Genomic DNA, 20,770 nt, shown 5'->3' with positions numbered 1-20,770 from the left:
GCTTAGAAGATACTTTTCATAAGCAAGAACCCTTAAATCGCTTACTGGTACCGTCGGTGACTTATCCGCACGCAATCCAAGCGATATATTCGAAAATTCGTCTATTGGCTGGCTGTACTAGTATTCATTTTGCGCTCATTCAGAGTTCAGCCGTCAGCTTCACATTATTTACGTCTCGGCTGATATCAGTTACGAGCTCGCTGCCCTTTCTTGACCGGCCATAATAATCTCTAAGCCAGAGTAGCGATTAGTCTCAAGTGTGTGCGGAAAGTCTTGCGTTCGGTTAAAACAATTTGTTCTACCTGCTCCGCTTTGTTTCAACAGGTACTTATGTTTTGAGATATCTTGGCACGACTTAGGACAGCAATAGCTGCATCAGGTGTAGCCGTAACGGCAGCTGTGGGCAAATCAGTCGCGTCAAAAACCTTGCCAATGTTTGTCGACTGCATTCACTGCTTTTTGAAATATTACCCAAAGACTAACTCTCCTCGTTCGACGAGAACGCCATAGCGCTCATCGAATTCCAGCCATGCCACAGGGTATTGTAGTATACACGTCTCACTATACACGATAGACACCGCAACTCAATGTTGTCTTGCGCAGGCGCGTTAGTGCGCGTTGCCCATTGGTGCTACTACCATGGCCAATTTTTGTTTAGGCGCTCGTTCGTCCTCCATTCCAGCTTTAGTGCTGGTACCCAGAACGATCTCGTGAGAACCAAACTGCACTTCGCTCTCGTGACAAGTCTCAGTCTGATGTCTGGTTGGTTCAACGTTCGGAAAGCGAACGGAAAGCTAAAAAAAGAGTTAGCATGGACTGCTTTGTTGATAGAATAGCAAGGGATAGTTCCACCGGGAACCTCCGAATTATTGGTAAAAAACACCAAAACGCCTTAATTAACTGCACCGCTGTGTCATGCCATAATCGCTTAAACTTTGACGGACACCTATGCATAAAGCAGCGAACCTACGCCTCTAACGATAAGTTCCTACAAACAGAAGCGTAGACTCTAGATTACGTGTAAAGCGGTCTGTTAACCGCTATGTTGTAACGTACTTCGGAATCTGGTACCTATTTGGAGAGTTTTGACCTACAGAAACTATGATTCAAAAGCTCAGGAGCTTTCTAAAAATCGCACGCCTCTCAAAAGTTCGTCTGCTTCCGTAGAAATATCAAGTCTCTATATCTTCTTTCGAATTTCGTAATTTCTTGACACTTAGTTTATATCGCGCGATAATACAGTGCTCAGATTATATCATATTTTATTTGTGAGCTCGAATTGCGTTTGTATTCTACTTCTGTGCGACATATTTGCTCATACAGTGCCCATAAAATGTTCCGATAAAGTCAAACACGGATATTCTCAAAGCGAGACAATAGCTACGCTCACAGATTGTGGCCTGGTATATCGCTCAGCCGGAAGCGAAAACGCGATCCGCAGATTTGGATGCCAGTCTGCTTTAGACAAGCTAAAGTTCCTTAAAACTCAGCCAGCCCTGATGCTCTATGTGCGTACATCGCATACAATGCAATTTCCTAGAATATTTTAGTACGAGAATACTCCAGGTGTGGTGTGACAAGTTTTAGACCTTCACCAGCCATACTTTGATATCGCTGTGTACCTTGCGCACGATACGTCCCATACAATTAGCGGCATGAATCACCACTTTGAAAGCACTACAGAACATTCGTTTGACACTCTAAGCGCTTCATCTCTTGCTACATACGTCACTTGTCAAGTATCGTATAGGGTGTTAAAAGCGGTTACCTCACGCGCCTTGATCGCAATACCAATCAGCCGGTACTGGTGTGTCGGCGCGTACATTTCTTATCAATGATTACGATCATAGCCAGTTAGTGAAACCGAATCACTCTGATGTTCAACACAGTTCTAGGGTATGATTGTATACGAAGTTACACTATACAACAAAGAAATAGACTACAGAACCAGCTGGTTGCCAAGAAAGCGATTCGAAGACTAACTTTCTCAGCTATCAATTACCTTGAGAAAACATTTTTTGAGGATCTCCGACGTAGATATGCATGCAGTAATAAAATATTTCTTAATTAAAAATATGTCTAACATGAGTGAAAAGTAATGGTATCACCAGGCGCTAAGAGTAAATTATTTCTGTAGTAATTTTTTGCGGAAATCAGGGATTCCTGACTTCAGCATAGACTCTTCAAGCTTTCCCCTGTTGAGTGCTTCTAAACTGAATAAAGTCTGGCTTGGCCTAATGCCCTAGTTAAATTTCACTTTATAGGCGCTTATAGGCTTTGAATAACCTCCTCCGTACGCACGGCATAGTTAAAAATGTTATTGTGATACACATATCTTTCATACACTTTAGGTGGATATATTTAAAACAATATTCGTACATATAAAAGTTTTGCCTGCGAACTGCGCCAGCCATTGGCTGTGCTTATATAACATGAGAACGCATGGTTCGGCGTGATGAACGTTTTTTTTTTCAGTTATATTGATGCATGAAACCATAGTGGGGTTAATGTGGCTGTACAGGTAATTGTAGTATCCGCATTAAATCGTGAAGCATAAAGACAGAAACCTAATAATGGAGCATGAACTAAGTAGCTATGTTTCATTGTGGCATCGCAAGAGGTACGCCAATATGACAAGCAATGCTATTCTCATTCCACTTGCGTCCTCAGAAATACGTCTGCACCAAGCATTTGTTATTAAAACACACTCTGATTTATTGCCTCCCATATGTAAATACATTTAATTCTCCATTTTACATAGAGTAAAGAAAAGAATGTATCAAACCTCATTTGTTTGCCTTTTTGAAAGTATTCGAACACGTTATAGACGCAGTTTAAAAGAGCAAGATACATTGCTCATTTAGATTGTACGAATCTATTGGAATTTATAAATTTGAACAATTTGCCAAGCTTTTTCAAGGTGGTACAGAGTCAAAAGAAGGCATAATATCTCTCATAATTTTCAACACGCGTGAAGCACTTGCATCCCTCATCAGGCTCGTAAAACAACGAGATGACGGGAAAATGCGTGATGTAGGATGGAAAGTTTCTTTCTGATTTGCATCTTAGACGGATAATGTAGGGAAAAAAATAAGAGACTACGAAATTTGACCACTTTCTTTTATAGACTGCGGAAGTCGTCAACGAAATATCGCTAGCAAAAAGACACTCGTTAGGGGATATGGACTCTCATTACTATTGTTTGTTATTTATAAAAAATTTAGGATGCAACCGAAGCTCAAGTTTTATGGTAAATATACCTCGACACCATCATGGTCGAAAAAGGCCAAAAACAGTGCGGAACTTCGAATAACTAAAAAATCATTGACCTTACGGAGCAATGTGTGAAAGAATTTTGAAGTACAAGTGTGGGGTCTATGTGACAAGTTTTGGACTTTCACTCCATGAAAAAAGACGTTTGTGCCGAGATCTCAATAAGAGTACCATTCAAAAATATCTAACTGCACTAGTATATGCTCTTTGAACTAGCCCGCAAATTATGCTCTCATACTTTTTTCGTTAGACTTGACTGTTCATTAGACAAATTGTTCAATTTTTAAGTCATATACAAAAGATATAAGATTAGATTAAAAAAAAAATAGCAAGTTTGAGAACTTTTAATAACTTCCTATTGCTTTTTTGGTGTTTTCCCCTCATTTAGTTGGTCGGTCTTTCAAGCGGCTTCTCATTTTCACTGAATTATTAGGATTAAGCTAAGGTTTATTTTGAAACGAGGGGTTAGTCATTTCTTGGTGCTAGCATGGGGTATGCTTGGAAGGGTAAAAGAACAATTATATTAGAATAAAAATAATTTATCGCAACAGAACAAGGAGATAAAAGATGGAGAATACTTTGAGAATTGCTGCAGAATACCTAAATATAGACGTAATTAGTCTGAAAAGAATGAATGAAACAGTGAAATAGAACTGAAGATAAAAGAGGATAACGAAATAACTCCAGCCAGCAAGGTAATAAAATAATAAGAATCATGCAGTGGATCAACGTGAACAAACTAATGGATGGAATTTGGATGGAAGAAATGCGTCAATCTAACAACAAAGGAGTAACCGAAATAACCGCAACAGGTTAGCGGATATAATGCAATAGAAAAACAGAACGCTTGCGTGAAACCTAAACTTCAAAACTGTATAAAGTAAAGAATGCCATTTCATATTATTTAGATACTTCTGAAATATTAGTTTCGCTTTTCGAAGTCGCAAGAACACTCGGTCGCAAATCTTCTTGCTTCAAATATAAATCTTGGGAGCTCGTATTAAAATCTAATTGGACTTCAGCAACCTATAATATTCATTGTGCAATATTTTATTTTTAGCTTCCCAGCATATGTTAAGACCGAAACACTGCCAAGTGTCACTTGAACATAACATGATTTACGTCATACTACGAACGAGAAAAACAGTTAATTTTCGAAAAAATACAATACAAGAATAATAAAGGATAGTAACCAAATAACCAGAGAATACCTAGGTATAGAATAATATTGTTTAGTTGATAACATAACATGGAAAAATAATTATGAGTAAACAGAAGTAGAAGGTAAAAAGTGATAAAAACAGTGCCCGTGCTTAGAGGTTACATTAAAAAAAGTGGTTAATAGATGTCAGGATGTCCAAAAATATCTTTTCTAGTTAAAAGGTTGTAATCAGCTCCTTTTATGTACCATATGAATCAGTCGTCAAATATAACGTATCGAATTTTCTGCCTATTAAAAATTGTATGCTTGCAAGGCTATGTTCAATTGCAGCTTTTTGTTTAAATGCTTTGTCAGCGAGTCTCTATTTAGTTTCTCGTACACATAAAGCGGTACATTTACGTCGATCTACTTTTTTTTTTATATCAGATCAGCTTTAGCACCAGTGTTTTTTTAAACCTGAATGTCAAATGGGAGATAAGTAGTGAGACTACTAAATTATCGACTACATTCTCAGAGGGAAAATTTTTTCGATTATGAAACGGGAGTCCTATTGGCTTTTCAAAGCGCATATTAAAAAAATAGGAAATTGTTACAACTCTAACGCTCTTTCTTACCTTTTTTTTAAATCTAGGTTTTTAGAAGGTGTGCAGTTTAGTATAATAGTCGTAATATGGAAGTAATATTGTTCCTGTGGACAGCTTCCTCTCTCACTTTCAGTTCCGAACGGCAGAGAACCCAATCATTTTGGAGACTATGTATTAGTGGATGGAATATACCATTTCATGGAAATAAGCCTGATATAAGAATTGTTTTTTCGACAACTGTAATAACCAAGTTTCCAAAATTAAGTTTGTACATAAAATAGAGAGTTTAATGAAAATCATGCTAAAAAAAAAATAGGTAAATAGCTTAAAAATGTATCTACTTGTAAAGTTGTTTATCTATTCGGGATCACCTGTGTATCGGATTTTTCATGGTCCCTGCTAAATTCGAGTTAATTTCAAAGCCTCATAATCAGACTAATTTCTAATTCATTATGTTTGGATGAAGTTTAATGTTTAGACATTCTTTACATGCTTCTATGATTGAAGATATTTTATAATTTACCTGCAGAACTTGTTAAGGCTCTAGAAAGCAGACGATTAGCCAAGATATTGCAGAAGGTATCGGTCTTAATTTTGCAACATTTTAAATTTAAGTGCTTATTATGAGTAGTTTTTTAAGGTGGCTCAGTGTATAGCAAAATATTCTAGACCTGAATTTAGGATATTCTACAGGTATCCGTCCACTCAAATCTGTATAAAAATATATATGTGTAGTATGTCATAGTGTCTTCCAAGAAAGGAATTCTCTAGTTTTCCCATTGAGATACTGCACCTTTTCATTAATCGTAACTTAATACTTATCTTAAATTAAAGCGGCAGAACGCAGCATAATATTGCGCACGTAATATGATCATGGAGGATTTCGAAAACGAGGATTTTCAGGCCAAATAGAAGGCAGCAAATTGTTAGGATGAACTTATTTGCATTTTCTTGCACTAAGTAAAATACTTCAAAAAAAATCGTCGCACACAAAGATTCTGGGATGGTATATGAAAATGACGGATTAACTACTGAACAGAATAATACACAATGTCTAGTCATGGATTACTCTCAACAAATTTTTCAAAATAATGCTTAACGCACGCATATCGAAAGTCTTCCACCCACTTCCAGTTTAACTACCAAAATTACACTTGTTTGTCAGTTATGTCATAATTTAAGTTTCAAAAAAGCCCATTGTATGGACCAGTGCCAATTTGACTAACTCTATATTTATCATTCATTTTATATTAGAATATAAAATGATTTTTTATCCTGCACGACAGACGAAAAGCCATCAGAGAAACGTACGCATTGCTTGCAAGACAACTGACGATTCGTAATTAATGTTTTTTTTCTAAGACCGAATGATGATTTACCATTTGCCTTATGTTGAGTCTGTTGCGAAATGTATTAGATAAAAATGTAACGACTTCTTTAAGAGAACAAATGCTTGTATAATCTAGAAGCTAAAAGTTTCTGACAGTGAGACTGGTACTATACATTTATGGCTACTGCTCAGTACCGCGTTCAGCTTAGGTATCGTGCACAAGATCATGTGTGTCGCGTGCCCTTATTACGCGCAATACCCCCGGCTTTGTTTTCTCTGACGCAAGTACACATACAAAGAACGTAATAGATTCAATGCTCTTCAATGACTCATACACAGTTTATCCTGGACAAATTGCCAATAAGTGAGCAAGACTACTCTAATATAAAGGCATGGACTGTTAAAAGCGTATTCACAAACTTTGATGAAACTAAACTAGCGGTAATGTAAGCGATACCCTTAACCAATGGTAATCCGTAATTTTTAGGTTATACTTTTATAATCGTTTTTAGTTTTATGTTGTAGACATTATTAATGATGCATGTAATCTTATACAATGCAACGGTTGACGAAGTTTTCTTCGCATATTCAGAGGTACGCAGAGGTAGCAAGTTCATCTATTTGTAATACTTAAAAGCCTTTTGGCAGCCAGACTCTTGTAAAGCACACCAGAATATAACCGACTATTGGAACAAAACTACTATACAATTGATGAAGGGACGCGGGGCAAAATCTCCCCTTTGTTTGTTTAAGATAAATCTTATTGTTTAAACCGCTTACTTTAAGAATATGGAATTATTAAAGATAAATTGCACATCCTGTTGACAGAATTTTGTCAAGTGCAAGAAATTCAAAAAGGAAAGCAGTGCGATTCTTAATGCCTGTAATATATAGATCGTATATCAGTGTTTTGTGAAACGATGTTTTTATTTGTATTAACGTGGGCAACTGTTGCGCGTCGCCTCAAGTAAAGGGTACACGCAGACATCGGCAGAAAAACTTGATGGTAAACGTATCTGAGTACTATAATGTGCAAGCGTTTCAAACATGAAAAATCATTCTAGATTAAACTGACTTATGTGCTGATTCTATTCTCAGAACACGTTAACAACAATTGCCACTATGTAGAAAAGTAGCTAACTTTAATTCGGTTAGAATAATGCGCTTATTACTTACACGGCGGAAGCATGAATCGCTCGTGACAGTTTTCATGTGAGCTAGATTAACAACTGTTTAACCATTAGGCCATAATTGCATTATAGTAAATGCTCGCAAGCTTCTTTTCTATGATTCGTTCAATGAACTATATTAAAAATTTACATATGTATGTTTTTTTCATATCCTCGGATTACTTTACATTACAGATTGAAGTACTCTACAATCTTCTCAGAACATGACACAACAAAATCCAGCAATTCAACTACTTATCAAATAAGAATAATATAGCCGCTATAAAATAAGGACAGTATTCTATAATGGTTATATTATATTTGGTAATATACTTGTAAAATCCAATTTGTAGTAATACTTCTTTATCTTAAGGCCAGAAATGTATCCAGCTCTATATCGACACGGCATTTATATATTTTACCTATCTCTGCTATAAATAAAAGCCGATGCTTATTCATACATCTTGTGGAGTTGCACTCGTACTCTACTGTATTTAGCTCTTTGTAAGCTTCATAAGAAAATTTGATTTGTCCAAGAATATTTCATCTGGTATCTTGGGAAACCGAAACTCGCAGCCTTATTCCTCTATTTTTTTTTATCTCAGTTAGTGCAAAAAACATTAAAGAGATCTAATGGCTTAATCTACGAATTGTCGCCTGTTGTATACATGGCAGGGAAGTACCACTGAATCAGGTAGTCAAATTTCCTATCACTTTCGAAACAGACGACGCTGTCCATCGCTGTGGTAGCATAGTTTAACCAGTAAGAGCAAGTATGCACTACTCATAAAATTAATTCATGTTAATCGCATCGGGAACTTAGCTTAGTATGCAATTTTTTTTCTGAAACAGCCTGCGATTCGTTTCATCGTATGCTTTGGAGCCATCATTTTATAGTGCTGCTCTTAGGTAGTGACCGTGATTAGTCGTAATTCTACGTCCTCTGACATGATCCAGTAAAGCGATCATTCAGTCATATTTTATGCCGACCCATTATGACGACCTGATCTCTAAGTTTCGCCCAGAGCGCATAGGTAAGCGTCAGATTCAAGCATATTAACAAAAATACTTTGTCAAGGCCTAAAAATTACTGTTCGTAAGTTAACTAATGCTAGTAATGACAACATTTAAGATCGTTTCAAATAAATGGTGCGCTATATTGAGATAGGGCAAACAATGAAATAGGACATACTGTATCGAAGTCAATGCCTATGTATCATGTTGTGTGTCAAAGGAACGAATTAGTTGCACGAGCTATGAATCGCACCGTAGATACAGACAACGACAGGATGGCTCAAAAACAGCTTCAATTTGTAAATTTTAAGGGACGCCTGGTGGTGAATTTTCTAATCACCTCGTCAGTGACAGCGGCCCGAGCTGTTTGGTGATCTTTGATCATCTTTTGAAGTACATCTGCAAAGAGATAAGTCAAAGAAACAAGCATCCGCTTAAAATCGACAGCTGTAGTTACGCACAAATTTCTAAAGTATGGATGAAGAATAGCAGTATTATTTTGCCCTTCTTATAATATAATTATTATTACATAGCACGAAGTAATAAATGTAAATTATGCACTTACTTATGAGTTCCTTTTTAAGGTAGCCCGTCAATAGTTCGCCCGAGGTATAATCTTTACGGATTTGTTCCAACCGGTCGTCATCCTCAAGGAAAAAGCGCAAATATTGGAAACTTATATCAACGTCGCAGTTACCTCCTAAGGTACAGATATAGAAAATTATTATTTATTTAACAACCTTATTTAATTCTAGCCTACAAAACTCGTTCAACCAAAGTTATGAACCTTGATGCTAAATCGTTTTATTGTGCATTATGAAAAACATTCTGTTCCCTATGGATAACCATTAAAACCCTGAGCAATGCTAGATTATAGAACAAACATACCTTTTTCGCGATGCGCTTCAATTGTATCCCCGCCGCCCGAAAACGCGTACTTATTAACCTTATTCTTAATCTGCTTTTCAGTGTCAGTAAGGAATATTGACGAGTTCGGATTAGAAGCGGACATCTTTGTCTGAGCGCCCTGTAGTGCCGGGAAGAAGACCGAATGAAGCAACGCTGGCTTAGGATGGCCTAACCGTGGCGCTACATCACGTGTCATCCGGAAGTACGGGTCCTGTAAAGTATCAAGCAAAAGTGTTCATTAATTGCTTGTTTAACATTTCTGGCAGACAATCAATGTTTTGTGATGTTTGGGTCCAGACTACTTTCAGGCGATGCCAATTTACATATTAAATTGCTTATTTTAAAGGCATCCTATGAGTATTGTTGGTTAAGCCAGTACGCTACCGTATCGTGTTTCTCACTTTCAATCTCACAATGTTGCTAGTTGATCCTGGATTACAATTAAGATATACCTGATCGATACCACACGGAATGAGACAGTGCACGTCTTTGTTATCGCCGAAAATAAATGGAAACGACGTTGACAGAGCTGGAGCAGCCTGGATAGCAGGAAACGAGATCTTTCCGATCGAATCCGAATCGGTAAAACCAAAGATGGATCGCACCTGATTGTAGTTTACGCAATTTCTAATTCGCGCTACGTTCCGGTAAAACGGTGGTCTGCACACAAAGAACAAACAAATTCATACAAGGGCCCTGCATACCTTATGAACTACACAATGTTAAACTAACACAGTAAACAAAATACTATTGTGTAGGTACTCTTATAAATTCCATCCATGTTACTACCTAGCCAAAACTAAATCACCGGTTATTATAATACAATTGGCAAATACGCGCAACAAAGTGCATGATGATATAATGATCCATACAAAGGTAATGTATAGTACGTATGAAATTACAGGTAATGCTTTCACAGTTCGACAATGAATTATAGCTGTTGAAATTAATTTTGATAATCAGAAAGTCCATACCCCATGAATTCAAAGTCTGTAAAGATAAATGTCTTGTCCGGATCAAATCCGCAGGCGATAATGTCCTTCATGTTTTCTTTGGCCATCTGTGTGGTCTGTTCAACTGTCAGATCCTTCCAGTAGAACTTCTCATCATCTGTAAGTTGAATTACAAGGGGCACCTCGAACACCTCTTGAAGCCACCTGGAACAATTCGAGGGGTTAAGGAATAGCTGTGTGTGCAACTGACAATAGCAGGTTTTCTTTTTCTAATGTATTCACTTATTTAGAACTGGATATCTAATGTTGGTAAAATTGACTGGCACATTTCGTAGCGTAGCGTTTTTAGTGTAACTGCAATCAATGCAAATTGTAGTTCTGCCTTGCTAACGTATACATATAGCCAAGCAAACAGACAGGCAGAGAAAATGATAACCATTTCTGACATGCTGATGTGACATCGCTGCTTGTGTTGACTTGGTTTTTGTACCAGGGCACTGGCTTGAGTGACCCTTATGGGGCGCTTCCGAGACCGAAGAACGACCCTAATTTTCTGAATCTAACGCCATGCTAGTGCCTATAACATGTCAAACTAACTTCTACGCGAGAATCTTACTAGACCACCCAGAGTGTCTGCACCGATCGTAGCTTCAATTCGGATTTATATACTTACTTTTGTTACCAAAGAACAGCTTAGTTCCTTGAATCCCCTTGAAGTTGAATCCCCTCTATTTAACTATCAACGTAGCTTCGTTTAAGAAAATTGTATGGACGTGTATAAATACTTTACTAATAAATCCTTCAAGTCCTATTAAGATAAATAAAGAGTTGGAACTTCAAAGTCCTTTCTGTTTTATTACTCCACCAATTTGCTCATCTATATCAGCCGAGGTTCGTTAGATAAAGATCATCTGCTGCAAAGGCATCATATACGATCGGCCAAACCAGCGTTTGACAAGCATGACAAAAACAAAACAAGGAAACTTTACGATATGAATTATAATGGTCACATGATCAATTACAAAAGCCGAAGTTGTTCTTCACTTACTGAACACTTCGTGCCTTCATTCGTGCCTCAGTCTAGGTCAAGAGCACCAACAACGCGGCAACATTGTTCGTCTTGGACAATGATTCGTTTGGAGTCAGCAAGTATGGCATACCACGGTCAATGGCGATAATAGGATGAAGTGCCGGCGTCAGGTGTTGGCAATGGTCGTCTTCTTTTGGCCACTTACTTTTTGGCGGTTCCAAATTTCCCACAAGGAGGCGAGTGGAAATAATTATCAGTGGAACCGTTTTTTTTTTGTTTTATTGTTTACCTCATGTTACCAGTTCTTTAACTTAGTGCATTCGATACCTGTGTCATTATTCTAACGACGGTTGATTGACGGAAAGATTGAACGGCTGGAATAACCTTGAACTTGTATGGCGGTGGCCTACCCATTTAATCTCCGGGAACATATGCAAGAGAAAAAATCTAGGTAAATTAGAAAAAAATACGCACGCTGACAGACCATTGAGCTCCGTTGAACGCCGTACAATAATTTTGATATTATTTAAATCTCAATCTAACGGAAACGAGATGGTCGAAGCTATACTACACACAATTAAGCGCTTAAATTTCTGCCTCTGTGTACTTTGCTTCCATTTTTTCCGGCATAAACACAGCTTATACTATAAAGGCAGGCGTAACAGAATGCCAATATACGGCCATCGCTAATTCAAATTTTAGCATTGGTAAATTTTTAATATGACAAATAGTTTCCATGTCGTTTCCTAATTCTGTTGGACAGACTTTAGGTAGAACTAGTAAAACCTACCCTGGCTAGAACTTCTGGCGGGAACAAGTTTTTGATGCTATACTGGGTGATTTCAAAAACTTGTTTATACAATAAAAACAGTCCAGAATGGTCAAAAACACCGAAACAAAAACTAAGTGTTTCTCTAACGATGTCTCATGGTACGTACGGGGTTAAAACTACGAAACACGATGGCAAGTAAAGATGACTTACTTGGTAAAGATAAATGGAATAAGATGCCCGATATGAAGAGCCTCGCTGCTGGGTCCTCTCCCTGTGTACAGGTAGAATGGCTTCTTCTGTTCATATCTCGTGAGGATCTCGCTGAATTCCCTATGCGAAAAGAAGATGCCACGTCTCAAGAAGTGATGAGCTTTCTTAGAGGTAAGTTTTTCGAGGCGTTCGATCAGGTCAGGCGAGATCTTTTGCGAACCAAATTGGACTACAATTAGACAAGACGATAGGAACCCCGGATATTAGATGTCATAGCGCAATATGACAATCATTGCCTTTAACGCCTCTGCTCGTTTATAAATTCGTCTCGATAATCCCATTTGAATAGCGATTTGTAGTAGAGTCACTACTGCGCATCATATGTATTTCTATAAAATAACGGATTTTGAGCTAATGCTGTCTCACCAAACGCGTAAGTGAGTCTCTAATTTTCAACAAATAATTAGCCTCGCAATGCAGATGTTTATTTTCTTCAGTTTATACGTAATAGCATAATTATATAGCATAATAATAATATTCTGATAAATAACCCTGCCAAGCTCGTAATAAAAAATATGCATAAACATGGAATATATAACTCAGCACACGTTTGACTAATTAACAAATCAAGAAGAATCGCTTAGACTTTCTTAGACAGGTTAGGGAAGAGTAGCCAGGTTGCTTCTCCCTAACAAATGGCCGTTTCATTATTAGAATTAGAGAGTGTAGTCGATTCTGTTGCCACGCTTTTTCAGACTGATGCGTCGATAAATTGCACCTTCATTTGACCCACTACTATCAAAAGTCATCATTTTAGACACGAAATGGCCTGGGACAGTTATGCACAGAGACGGTTGAATTATGTGTATCCACTTCTAGTTTTAAAACACCTTAGCGACTTCTAGCAATCACCACGATGATGCAACGTGTGAAACACATAAGACGGAGGAACCCGCTTGAATTGACCAACATGTTTATTTTTTTTATTACATTCTAGTTAAAACACCCCAGCGGGCCGAACGCATACAGTTAATATCATTATCTAGCACCTTTATATCCTCTCATAGACGGCCATTTGAGTCAAGCCAAAATATCTCCCTTAGGTTCTTAAATCACTTATATTTAACAACGTTTTGACAAAACGTGATTAACAGTAATTCTATAGTAATTGTTGGGTAAATTTGCTTCGGCATCAAGGTCTTATATGATCAAGACCACAGATTGTACGAAATATCTAAATTACGGAAACAAAACTATGTGCTCCATTGTACCTATTGGCCCAAGTCTCCTTAACAAGTCATACATAAAACCGCACATTGCGTCAGCTCCAAATACTATAGCGGGTCTTTACAGTATGTAAAGATGTATTATGTTCTTTACCCACATCTGGTCATAAGCGTGACACAATTCAGCCAACTCTCATTGATTTCTATCTGCAATTTTCATACTGTCTTTGTATACTATTTCTACAGTATTCGCAAAATATGTGAAAACTTTCTGCTGCGCCTCGAGCTTTTCATTCTCCTTAATTTGCTATAAATCATAGTTAGCGTTGATTTACGGGGTACAGGATAACGGAAACCTTACCGAAGTTTATCGGTAACAACCGTCTGAGCCGAATGGACTGAAGTTGCAGTAAGAGAGAGCTTGTCCATAAAGTTCCAATGAACTTTTAAACTTTTCAAAGTCCACTGTTCAAGAGTGTCTAATATATTTTTTGTTTTCTACTGTTATTTTTATGAGTGCACATTAGACCTTATATGATACGTACTGATAAGTTTATCGTAGTCGATTCCGGTGTTTGAATGAGTTTCGACTGTCCAAGGGGTGACCTTCTGCTCCGTCTGTTTGTTCGAAGATTCCATTTTGGCTACGTCCTCTTCGATGCCTGCAAACTCCACCATTGAGTATGGCCACGACCAGCGCGAACACGTTTATTCAACTAAATATCTGTACGAGACGTACATGACGCTTTTTCTTCACTCACTGCCAACTGTCACACATTACCACCGCGCTACTAGTGTTTGTAAGCAATTGTAATCTATGCTCAGAGAATTCTTCTGCTTACAGCCAGCACTGAAACGTCGATTCAATATTCTTTGCATTCGACCACCTGAAACTCTGCTTAATGTATAGATACAGAGCGTGACTCCGAGCTGACCCTTCCCAATGCAATAAAAACAATCGAAGCCGGCTAAGAAAGGCAAAAAGAAAACGTATCGTAGTTTCTTTTAGTACTCAATGATAATCTTAATATCAGTTATTCTACGACATAACGCATTTATCGCAAATGTGTCTCAGTAATGCTGTTTCAGACTATGAAAATCAAGCAAAAATGTGGTTGAATTTTGGCGCGTACTCTCTGCGGAGAGGAGGAGCCGGTCTAGATATGCAGCCAAGTGTTTGCGAATATAAACGAGCACTTCGATTCCACCGGTGAGATGAGCGGCGATGGTGGGACTGTTGATATAAGTGTGGTGTCGTGACAGTAGTGAAATTGTATCTAAAGAAATCTAATTTTACGCTATTTGGTCATCGGCATTCTGTGACAGTGTTAACATAAAGCTTGCCTAGATCCTTTTTTTGGCTCGGATCGAAGGTAAAATGCCGCCATCAATTCAACCTTCGCCGCAGAGTAGAGGTGCACCCACTCGACGTCCTCCGCCGGAAAAGAGGTAAACAGATTTTAGCGGATTACCTAATCATTAGAAACATGTTCATAGAGATACGATACTAATGCACGATTCTGGTTCCGTAATTCGCTTTTGGGCAACCCTTATATATATATATATATATATATATATATATATATATAAGGTTATCAACGGCAACCTTTACTGCGCCATGTGAATAAAACTGTATATATTTGTTTATTCTCACAAAGATTTTACACCGTATGATAATTCCAAGATGTAAAAAGCATTGTCTAGCTCAGTATTAGTATAACTCAAGTTTAACTCACTCAACACCTCTCCCGTTTTAGCTTACTTACCCTGCTATAATCCCAAAGGATAATCTAAGAGTGATTTAAAACGTTATCGTAATAACAGGATTGCCATAAAACACGATCCGCACTTTTATATCGTTGTAGATAATTTCGCGACGCTGAGGAACTAACTGGACAACACAAACATGCATGCATTAAATGGACGATCCACCAAAAATGTAAAATGTGACTTCCTAAGTATGGTTACCTTATTAGTATCCACTAAACTCGGAAATTCGAGATCGACAATTGTACGATAAACGTAATTATTTTGTGATATTTCAGGTCGGATCTTTTGTGCAGAGTAAAGTACTGTAACAGTTTGCCAGATATTCCGTTTGATCCAAAGTTCCTGACCTTTCCGTTCGAGAGTAAACGATTCGTCTCATATAAGAGTACGTCCCTTGAGGCTGGATACAAATATGACCTGTTAACGGAACACGATCTTGGAGTGACTATCGATCTGATTAACCCTGACACGTACGCCCTACCGCCAGGTGAAGGTATATAAGTTATACAGGTCAAAGTCAACATGCATTTCAGTAAGGCCGTGGTGGCATTTCGCAGTCCCTAAACTTTCTACGCATTGTATAGAAATCTAGTGCATATCATCTGCATCGCGTTCATCCTTACAAAATTTTATATTATCTGCTAACAATATAACGACGCACCTAATATGTATGCTTGTGATCGATTCCAGATGTCACCTTGCATCCTGATGACGAGAAGATTCTTGAGGAGGAGCCTATTACGCCCGCCGACTCAAAGCGGTCACGACTTCACAACATGGTCATACCTTGGGTGAAAAAGACTGAATACATTGCCACTGAGTTTTCACGCTACGGACAGTCGGGCGTAAACACAGAAACGAAGGTAGGCTACAACGTTAAGAAGATGTTCAACGAGAGATCGCTTTATATGGACCGCGAATCGCAGGTAGAGGCCATAAACAAGACCTTCGAGGAGGCGCAAAAGCCGATCACACAACACTATTCGAAAGCGAATGTTACGCCTGTCGAAGTTTTGCCATTGTTCCCAGACTTCGATCTGTGGAAATTTCCTTTCGCGCAGGTCCTTTTCGACAATGAGCCGGCTCCTATCACACAGGTGTGTATAGTGTGTACAAAAGAGGGCTAAAGTCATTAAAAGTTAGCATATTTTTGTGCTTACTACATAACTAAATTGAACCGTAACACGTTTCATGTATGTTGTATACGGAACGAGGGTAAAGAGATGCCTATTATAGGATATTAAGACGCACTAATTATTTGCTTTAGGTTTATCTTAAACCATTCCTTGTGGTTAATAAGGTGCTTTTAAAGATCTTAATTGAGTCGTATGATTAACAATCTAGGCGGACGAGATGTCTCAGGCGATGATTCGAGGTGTGATGGATGAGAGTGGAGAACAGTTTGTTGCATACTTCATGCCTACAGAAGAAACTTTGCGTAAACGCTCTGAAGATCATGAGGCGGGCGTAGAGTTTCGCGACGAAGAGGAATATGACTACAAGATGACCCGCGAGTACAACTGGAACGTCAAAAATAAAACATCTACTGGCTACGAAGAAAATTACTTCTTCGTATTTCGACAAAATGGTGTATTCTACAACGAGCTTGAGACGAGGTAGCTAATTAAATTGCTCAACCCAAACATCTATTACTTAAAAAGATGGAATTACACTTGCGTTTTTCGTTCACTATAACTCCGAGCTATAATCCCATGACACAGTTGTCATTTGTTTAGAATTCATCTGTACTGAAATAATACCGAAACACTTCCAGCAAATATTTGCGAATTTGCAATACGTTTAGTAATTTATATTTGCATTTGCTATTTATTCTTCTTTCCAGAGTTCGTCTAAGTAAACGGCGACTCAAACCTGGCATGGCGCCAAACAACTCGAAGCTTGTAGTGAAACACCGCGTTCTCAACGAGAATGAGCACCGTCAACAGCAAATGCGGCTATCGCAGCTTGAACCGCCAGCTGAAGAAAGCGACGAAGACGACGACGACGAAGATGAAGAGCAGGAAGATGACGATGAGGCAGAAGCTGATGAGGGCGGGATACAGCAGAGGGATGGCGACGACAAAGAGGCCAACGACGCTACTCAGCATAAGGGCGACGAACGACCAGATAAAGTAAACAATATTTTACTTGCCGTAACCGAATGCAGTGCTGGATATGTAGTACTACTGTTTATACAAGCTAGCTATGTTGAAACTTTGCTGCTCCGTAGAACTTACTTTCCGGTTAGTTTAAATAATGAAAACAAATAATAAGAATAACACATCACTTTTCTTTGTTTATTACAATTTTTCTTAGTCGTAGGACTCTAGTACAAAATAAATACACACGTAGGCTTAACTCGCAAAGTCAAGAATATCATTATGTTTTTTTGCCTATCATTACATCTTTCAGGAAGACAAAGAGTCTGACAAGGAAAGCGTACGCAGTGGACAGAGCGGGCGTAGTGGCCGTAGCAGCCGCTCCAGTCGACAATCTAGAGATGCATCGCGCTCACGTTCAAAATCGCGAGGCTCGAGGTCGCGGAGTGAGTCCAGATCTCGTTCAGGATCGAAAAGCGCGTCGAGATCGCGATCAAGGTCGCAATCCGCTGCGTCGAGAAGTCGCTCAAGGAGTCGGTCGGCTAGTGCAGGCGGTGGCAGCGCTAGAAGCCGGAGTCGTAGCGGAAGTGGCAGCCGCAAAAGCCGAAGTAGGTCTGATTCGTCCTCATCAGCCAGGAGCGGAGGATCGGGCGGGTATGGTAGTGGTTCCGACCGTGGAAGTGGACGGGAGAGAGGCGACAAGGAACAGATATTTGGTTCCAGTGGATCAGAGAGTGATTAATGGCCTACATACAAAATTTTTCTGTGTAAAGTTTAATGGAACACACAACTACATAGTTGGAATGCCGGCTTTTTCTGTACTCATTGCCGGATAAAGAAACACAGAACCGTGTGAATATGAAAGAATCAGCATCTTCTTTTACTGCGTGCCTAAATTACGGTGTAGCCCTTCAAATAACGCCGGCTGTAATTCCTGATTTAAGCTCCTATATATACATACGGGGGAATTGACAATGATACCTTTGTACAAAAAGAAAAAAATTACTAAAGAATTAGGTAAAGCGCGTAATGTATAAACAAAAAAAGTTATATTACAGGTGTACTCAGGCCTATATAAGCTGTAAGATATGGCCGCGACCGTACTTTAAAATTCGTTATATATAAATGAATGCTGGTTGAATTATTAATGCTATGTTTACCAGTTATATTTTTCTTATTATTATTATCTAATAAAGTATACAATGTACATACAACAAACTCGCGTTATTAGTATTTTCCTCTCTTCTGCAACAAATTGAAATTTACTTTTTAATACCAGAGACGATTAAAATAAAAAATATACGTTTTTTTTTCCCAATTTTAAAACTATTCATTACACACCTTCATTTTAAGATAACCTTGTTATTTTATATTGTTATGCGATTTTACTCTACGGTCCAAATATCAAAGAAATTACAATAATATTGAAATTTCCTACCTGAAGAAAACTGTTACAGCTTCAAATCTTAATAAAAACCTCGAACATACATCGCTCGAAGTTGTTTTAACCAGAACTGTGTATTCCGCGCGATATTCACTTATATATTTTGATCTTCTTCTAACTTGCAATGACATACCTTGAAAACGTGAAATTCCGTACACATTCTGAAGAAACTTGGCATTTCATTAAAGCTAGCTAAAGGAAGGGTATACTATATATAGGAGTAACAGATGTGATAAAAAAAAAAAGTCTATTATCGCAACCATCCAATGCTCCAAGTGATCTCAAAACTGATAATGCAAGTCTTGTTGTAAATATGTCAGAAAGGGAAGAATGCTCAAAAACAGCGAATACCAATTGTAAGGTCAGTTTTATAGGTCATAGTAAAAAGTGCGGTATCAAATTAGGCATAGTTGGTATCGTGACGAATAATAGAAATGGCCTAGTAGAGGTACGTCTATACAAATCTAAATTATATCCAAAAGAACGTAGGTTCTGCTGAAGTTACAAACTTTAATTTTTGACGACCTTATCAAAATTGCTTTTATCCAGCCCTTCAGCCTGTATAAATGGGACAACAATAGGGAAGGAAACAAATATTCGGGTATTTGGAGAAAAAAAGAAGAAATATGTAGTTTAATTTCAACATGTTTTTGTAAATGCTGCATTAGTACCAAGGAACACATGCACAAAATGCAGATGAAGTAATTTGGGTTAATGAACTTTGGACAGTTCCTCCGAGGCGATGAAATGAGTTGATCCGCTTTGGGTGTCACTGAAATTGCAACTGCGCTTAACTTTTGGCCTTGTAAACTTGTGGTTACTACACGATCTTGCAGGATAATATTGCAGAACGGCTACAGTTATTTAGAAGGAATGTGGATCCCCTATGGGTGGTGTTTATATATGCATTGGTTGTTGAGCTGTCTATTTGATTACCTGACCGTAATTTCTTTTTAGTGCAGCAGCTGCTAGCTCCCTCTTTTACTTTACAATAACTAGTATGCAAAAACCCCACTGTGCGCAGTTCATAACTATCTGGCGTTGTTAAGAAAATGGCGCATTTAAACGGCCACGAACTTTTGTTAAATGACTCTCGGTCGTTGTCCTATTTGGATACGCATCACGAACTCTTATAAGCACATTTTCCCCTGTATGGATTTTATGATAGATAGGCATGAAATACTGTCGGTCCTTTATGATAGGTACTAAATACATTCAGGATGTAAATGCACTGGAAAAGAAACCTGCTTGGGCAGGTTAATAATGTCGCTTATAATAATATAATAATGTAATAAGCGCTTAATAATGCCGCACTCTGACGGAAGGTTTCCTCTTATGGATCGTCATATCGATCGTGCTAAGCAAGAATTAAAACTCAACGCAAGTGCGTATATAAATCGAATGTAACTAGTGCACGTGTAAAGCTCAAATGATCTCCAGAACATTTTTTTTGTACGCTGATATAGGAGAACAATGGTATATCTGTATGATACAGATTCCATGCGCTGTTTGCCCCTATACAGAACACTTTGTTCTGTCAAAGCAAAGTGGACAATTGTTCGATATTGGCATAAAGCAAAGTTAACAGATTGCCGTACGCAATAAGAAACCTGTCTGGCTTGATACTTCATTCCTTTATGAGGATCAACCTGCTCAGGACTGTGGTATTGAATCTACCACGGCGCTCAATGATGCCTGTGCGAGACGATGGAAGATTTAACTCCCTGGTTTCCGCTGTTAAGTGCCTTCGTATTTTGTAATACTTTTGCTCCGAGCTGTATTTATGCCGACTATTCGTTTTTTAAGGAAATCTGTAAGAAGCTTT

General features: G+C 38.2%; 2 protein-coding genes across 4 annotated transcripts; one reads left to right on the top strand and one right to left on the bottom strand.

Annotated features, from left to right (window-relative positions):
* Positions 1-8,651: 8,651 nt before the first annotated feature.
* Positions 8,652-14,528, bottom strand: TrpRS (Tryptophanyl-tRNA synthetase). The gene is made up of 7 exons (XM_022849676.2): positions 14,178-14,528; positions 12,407-12,635; positions 10,416-10,598; positions 9,894-10,101; positions 9,421-9,652; positions 9,098-9,232; positions 8,652-8,931 (listed from the first exon to the last, which is right to left on the bottom strand). Exons 1-7 carry the CDS (start codon positions 14,308-14,310, stop codon positions 8,825-8,827), a joined length of 1,227 nt encoding a protein of 408 aa, XP_022705411.1. The 5' UTR covers positions 14,311-14,528; the 3' UTR covers positions 8,652-8,824.
* A 310-nt stretch (positions 14,529-14,838) lies between these two features.
* atms (RNA polymerase II-associated factor 1-like protein antimeros) lies at positions 14,839-18,719 on the top strand. Of its 3 annotated transcripts, none has more exons than XM_022849674.2 (6): positions 14,839-15,081; positions 15,678-15,889; positions 16,093-16,499; positions 16,747-17,018; positions 17,246-17,534; positions 17,815-18,719. In XM_022849674.2, the coding sequence occupies exons 1-6, from the start codon at positions 15,011-15,013 to the stop codon at positions 18,241-18,243; spliced, it is 1,680 nt and encodes a 559-aa protein (XP_022705409.1). In that variant the 5' UTR covers positions 14,839-15,010; the 3' UTR covers positions 18,244-18,719. The 3 variants fall into 3 exon arrangements, with proteins under 3 accessions (XP_022705409.1, XP_022705408.1, XP_022705410.1); XM_022849673.2 differs by having other exon boundaries at positions 15,678-15,895; XM_022849675.2 differs by lacking the exon at positions 14,839-15,081 and adding an exon at positions 15,485-15,571 and having other exon boundaries at positions 15,678-15,895.
* The last annotated feature ends 2,051 nt before the right edge of the window (positions 18,720-20,770 follow it).

The sequence above is a fragment of the Varroa jacobsoni genome, unplaced genomic scaffold (assembly GCF_002532875.2).
Source record: "Varroa jacobsoni isolate VJ856 unplaced genomic scaffold, vjacob_1.0 scaffold_1418, whole genome shotgun sequence".
NCBI lineage: Eukaryota > Metazoa > Arthropoda > Arachnida > Mesostigmata > Varroidae > Varroa > Varroa jacobsoni.
Note: the sequence above shows the minus strand (reverse complement) of the source record. Positions and strands in the feature narration are given on the sequence as shown.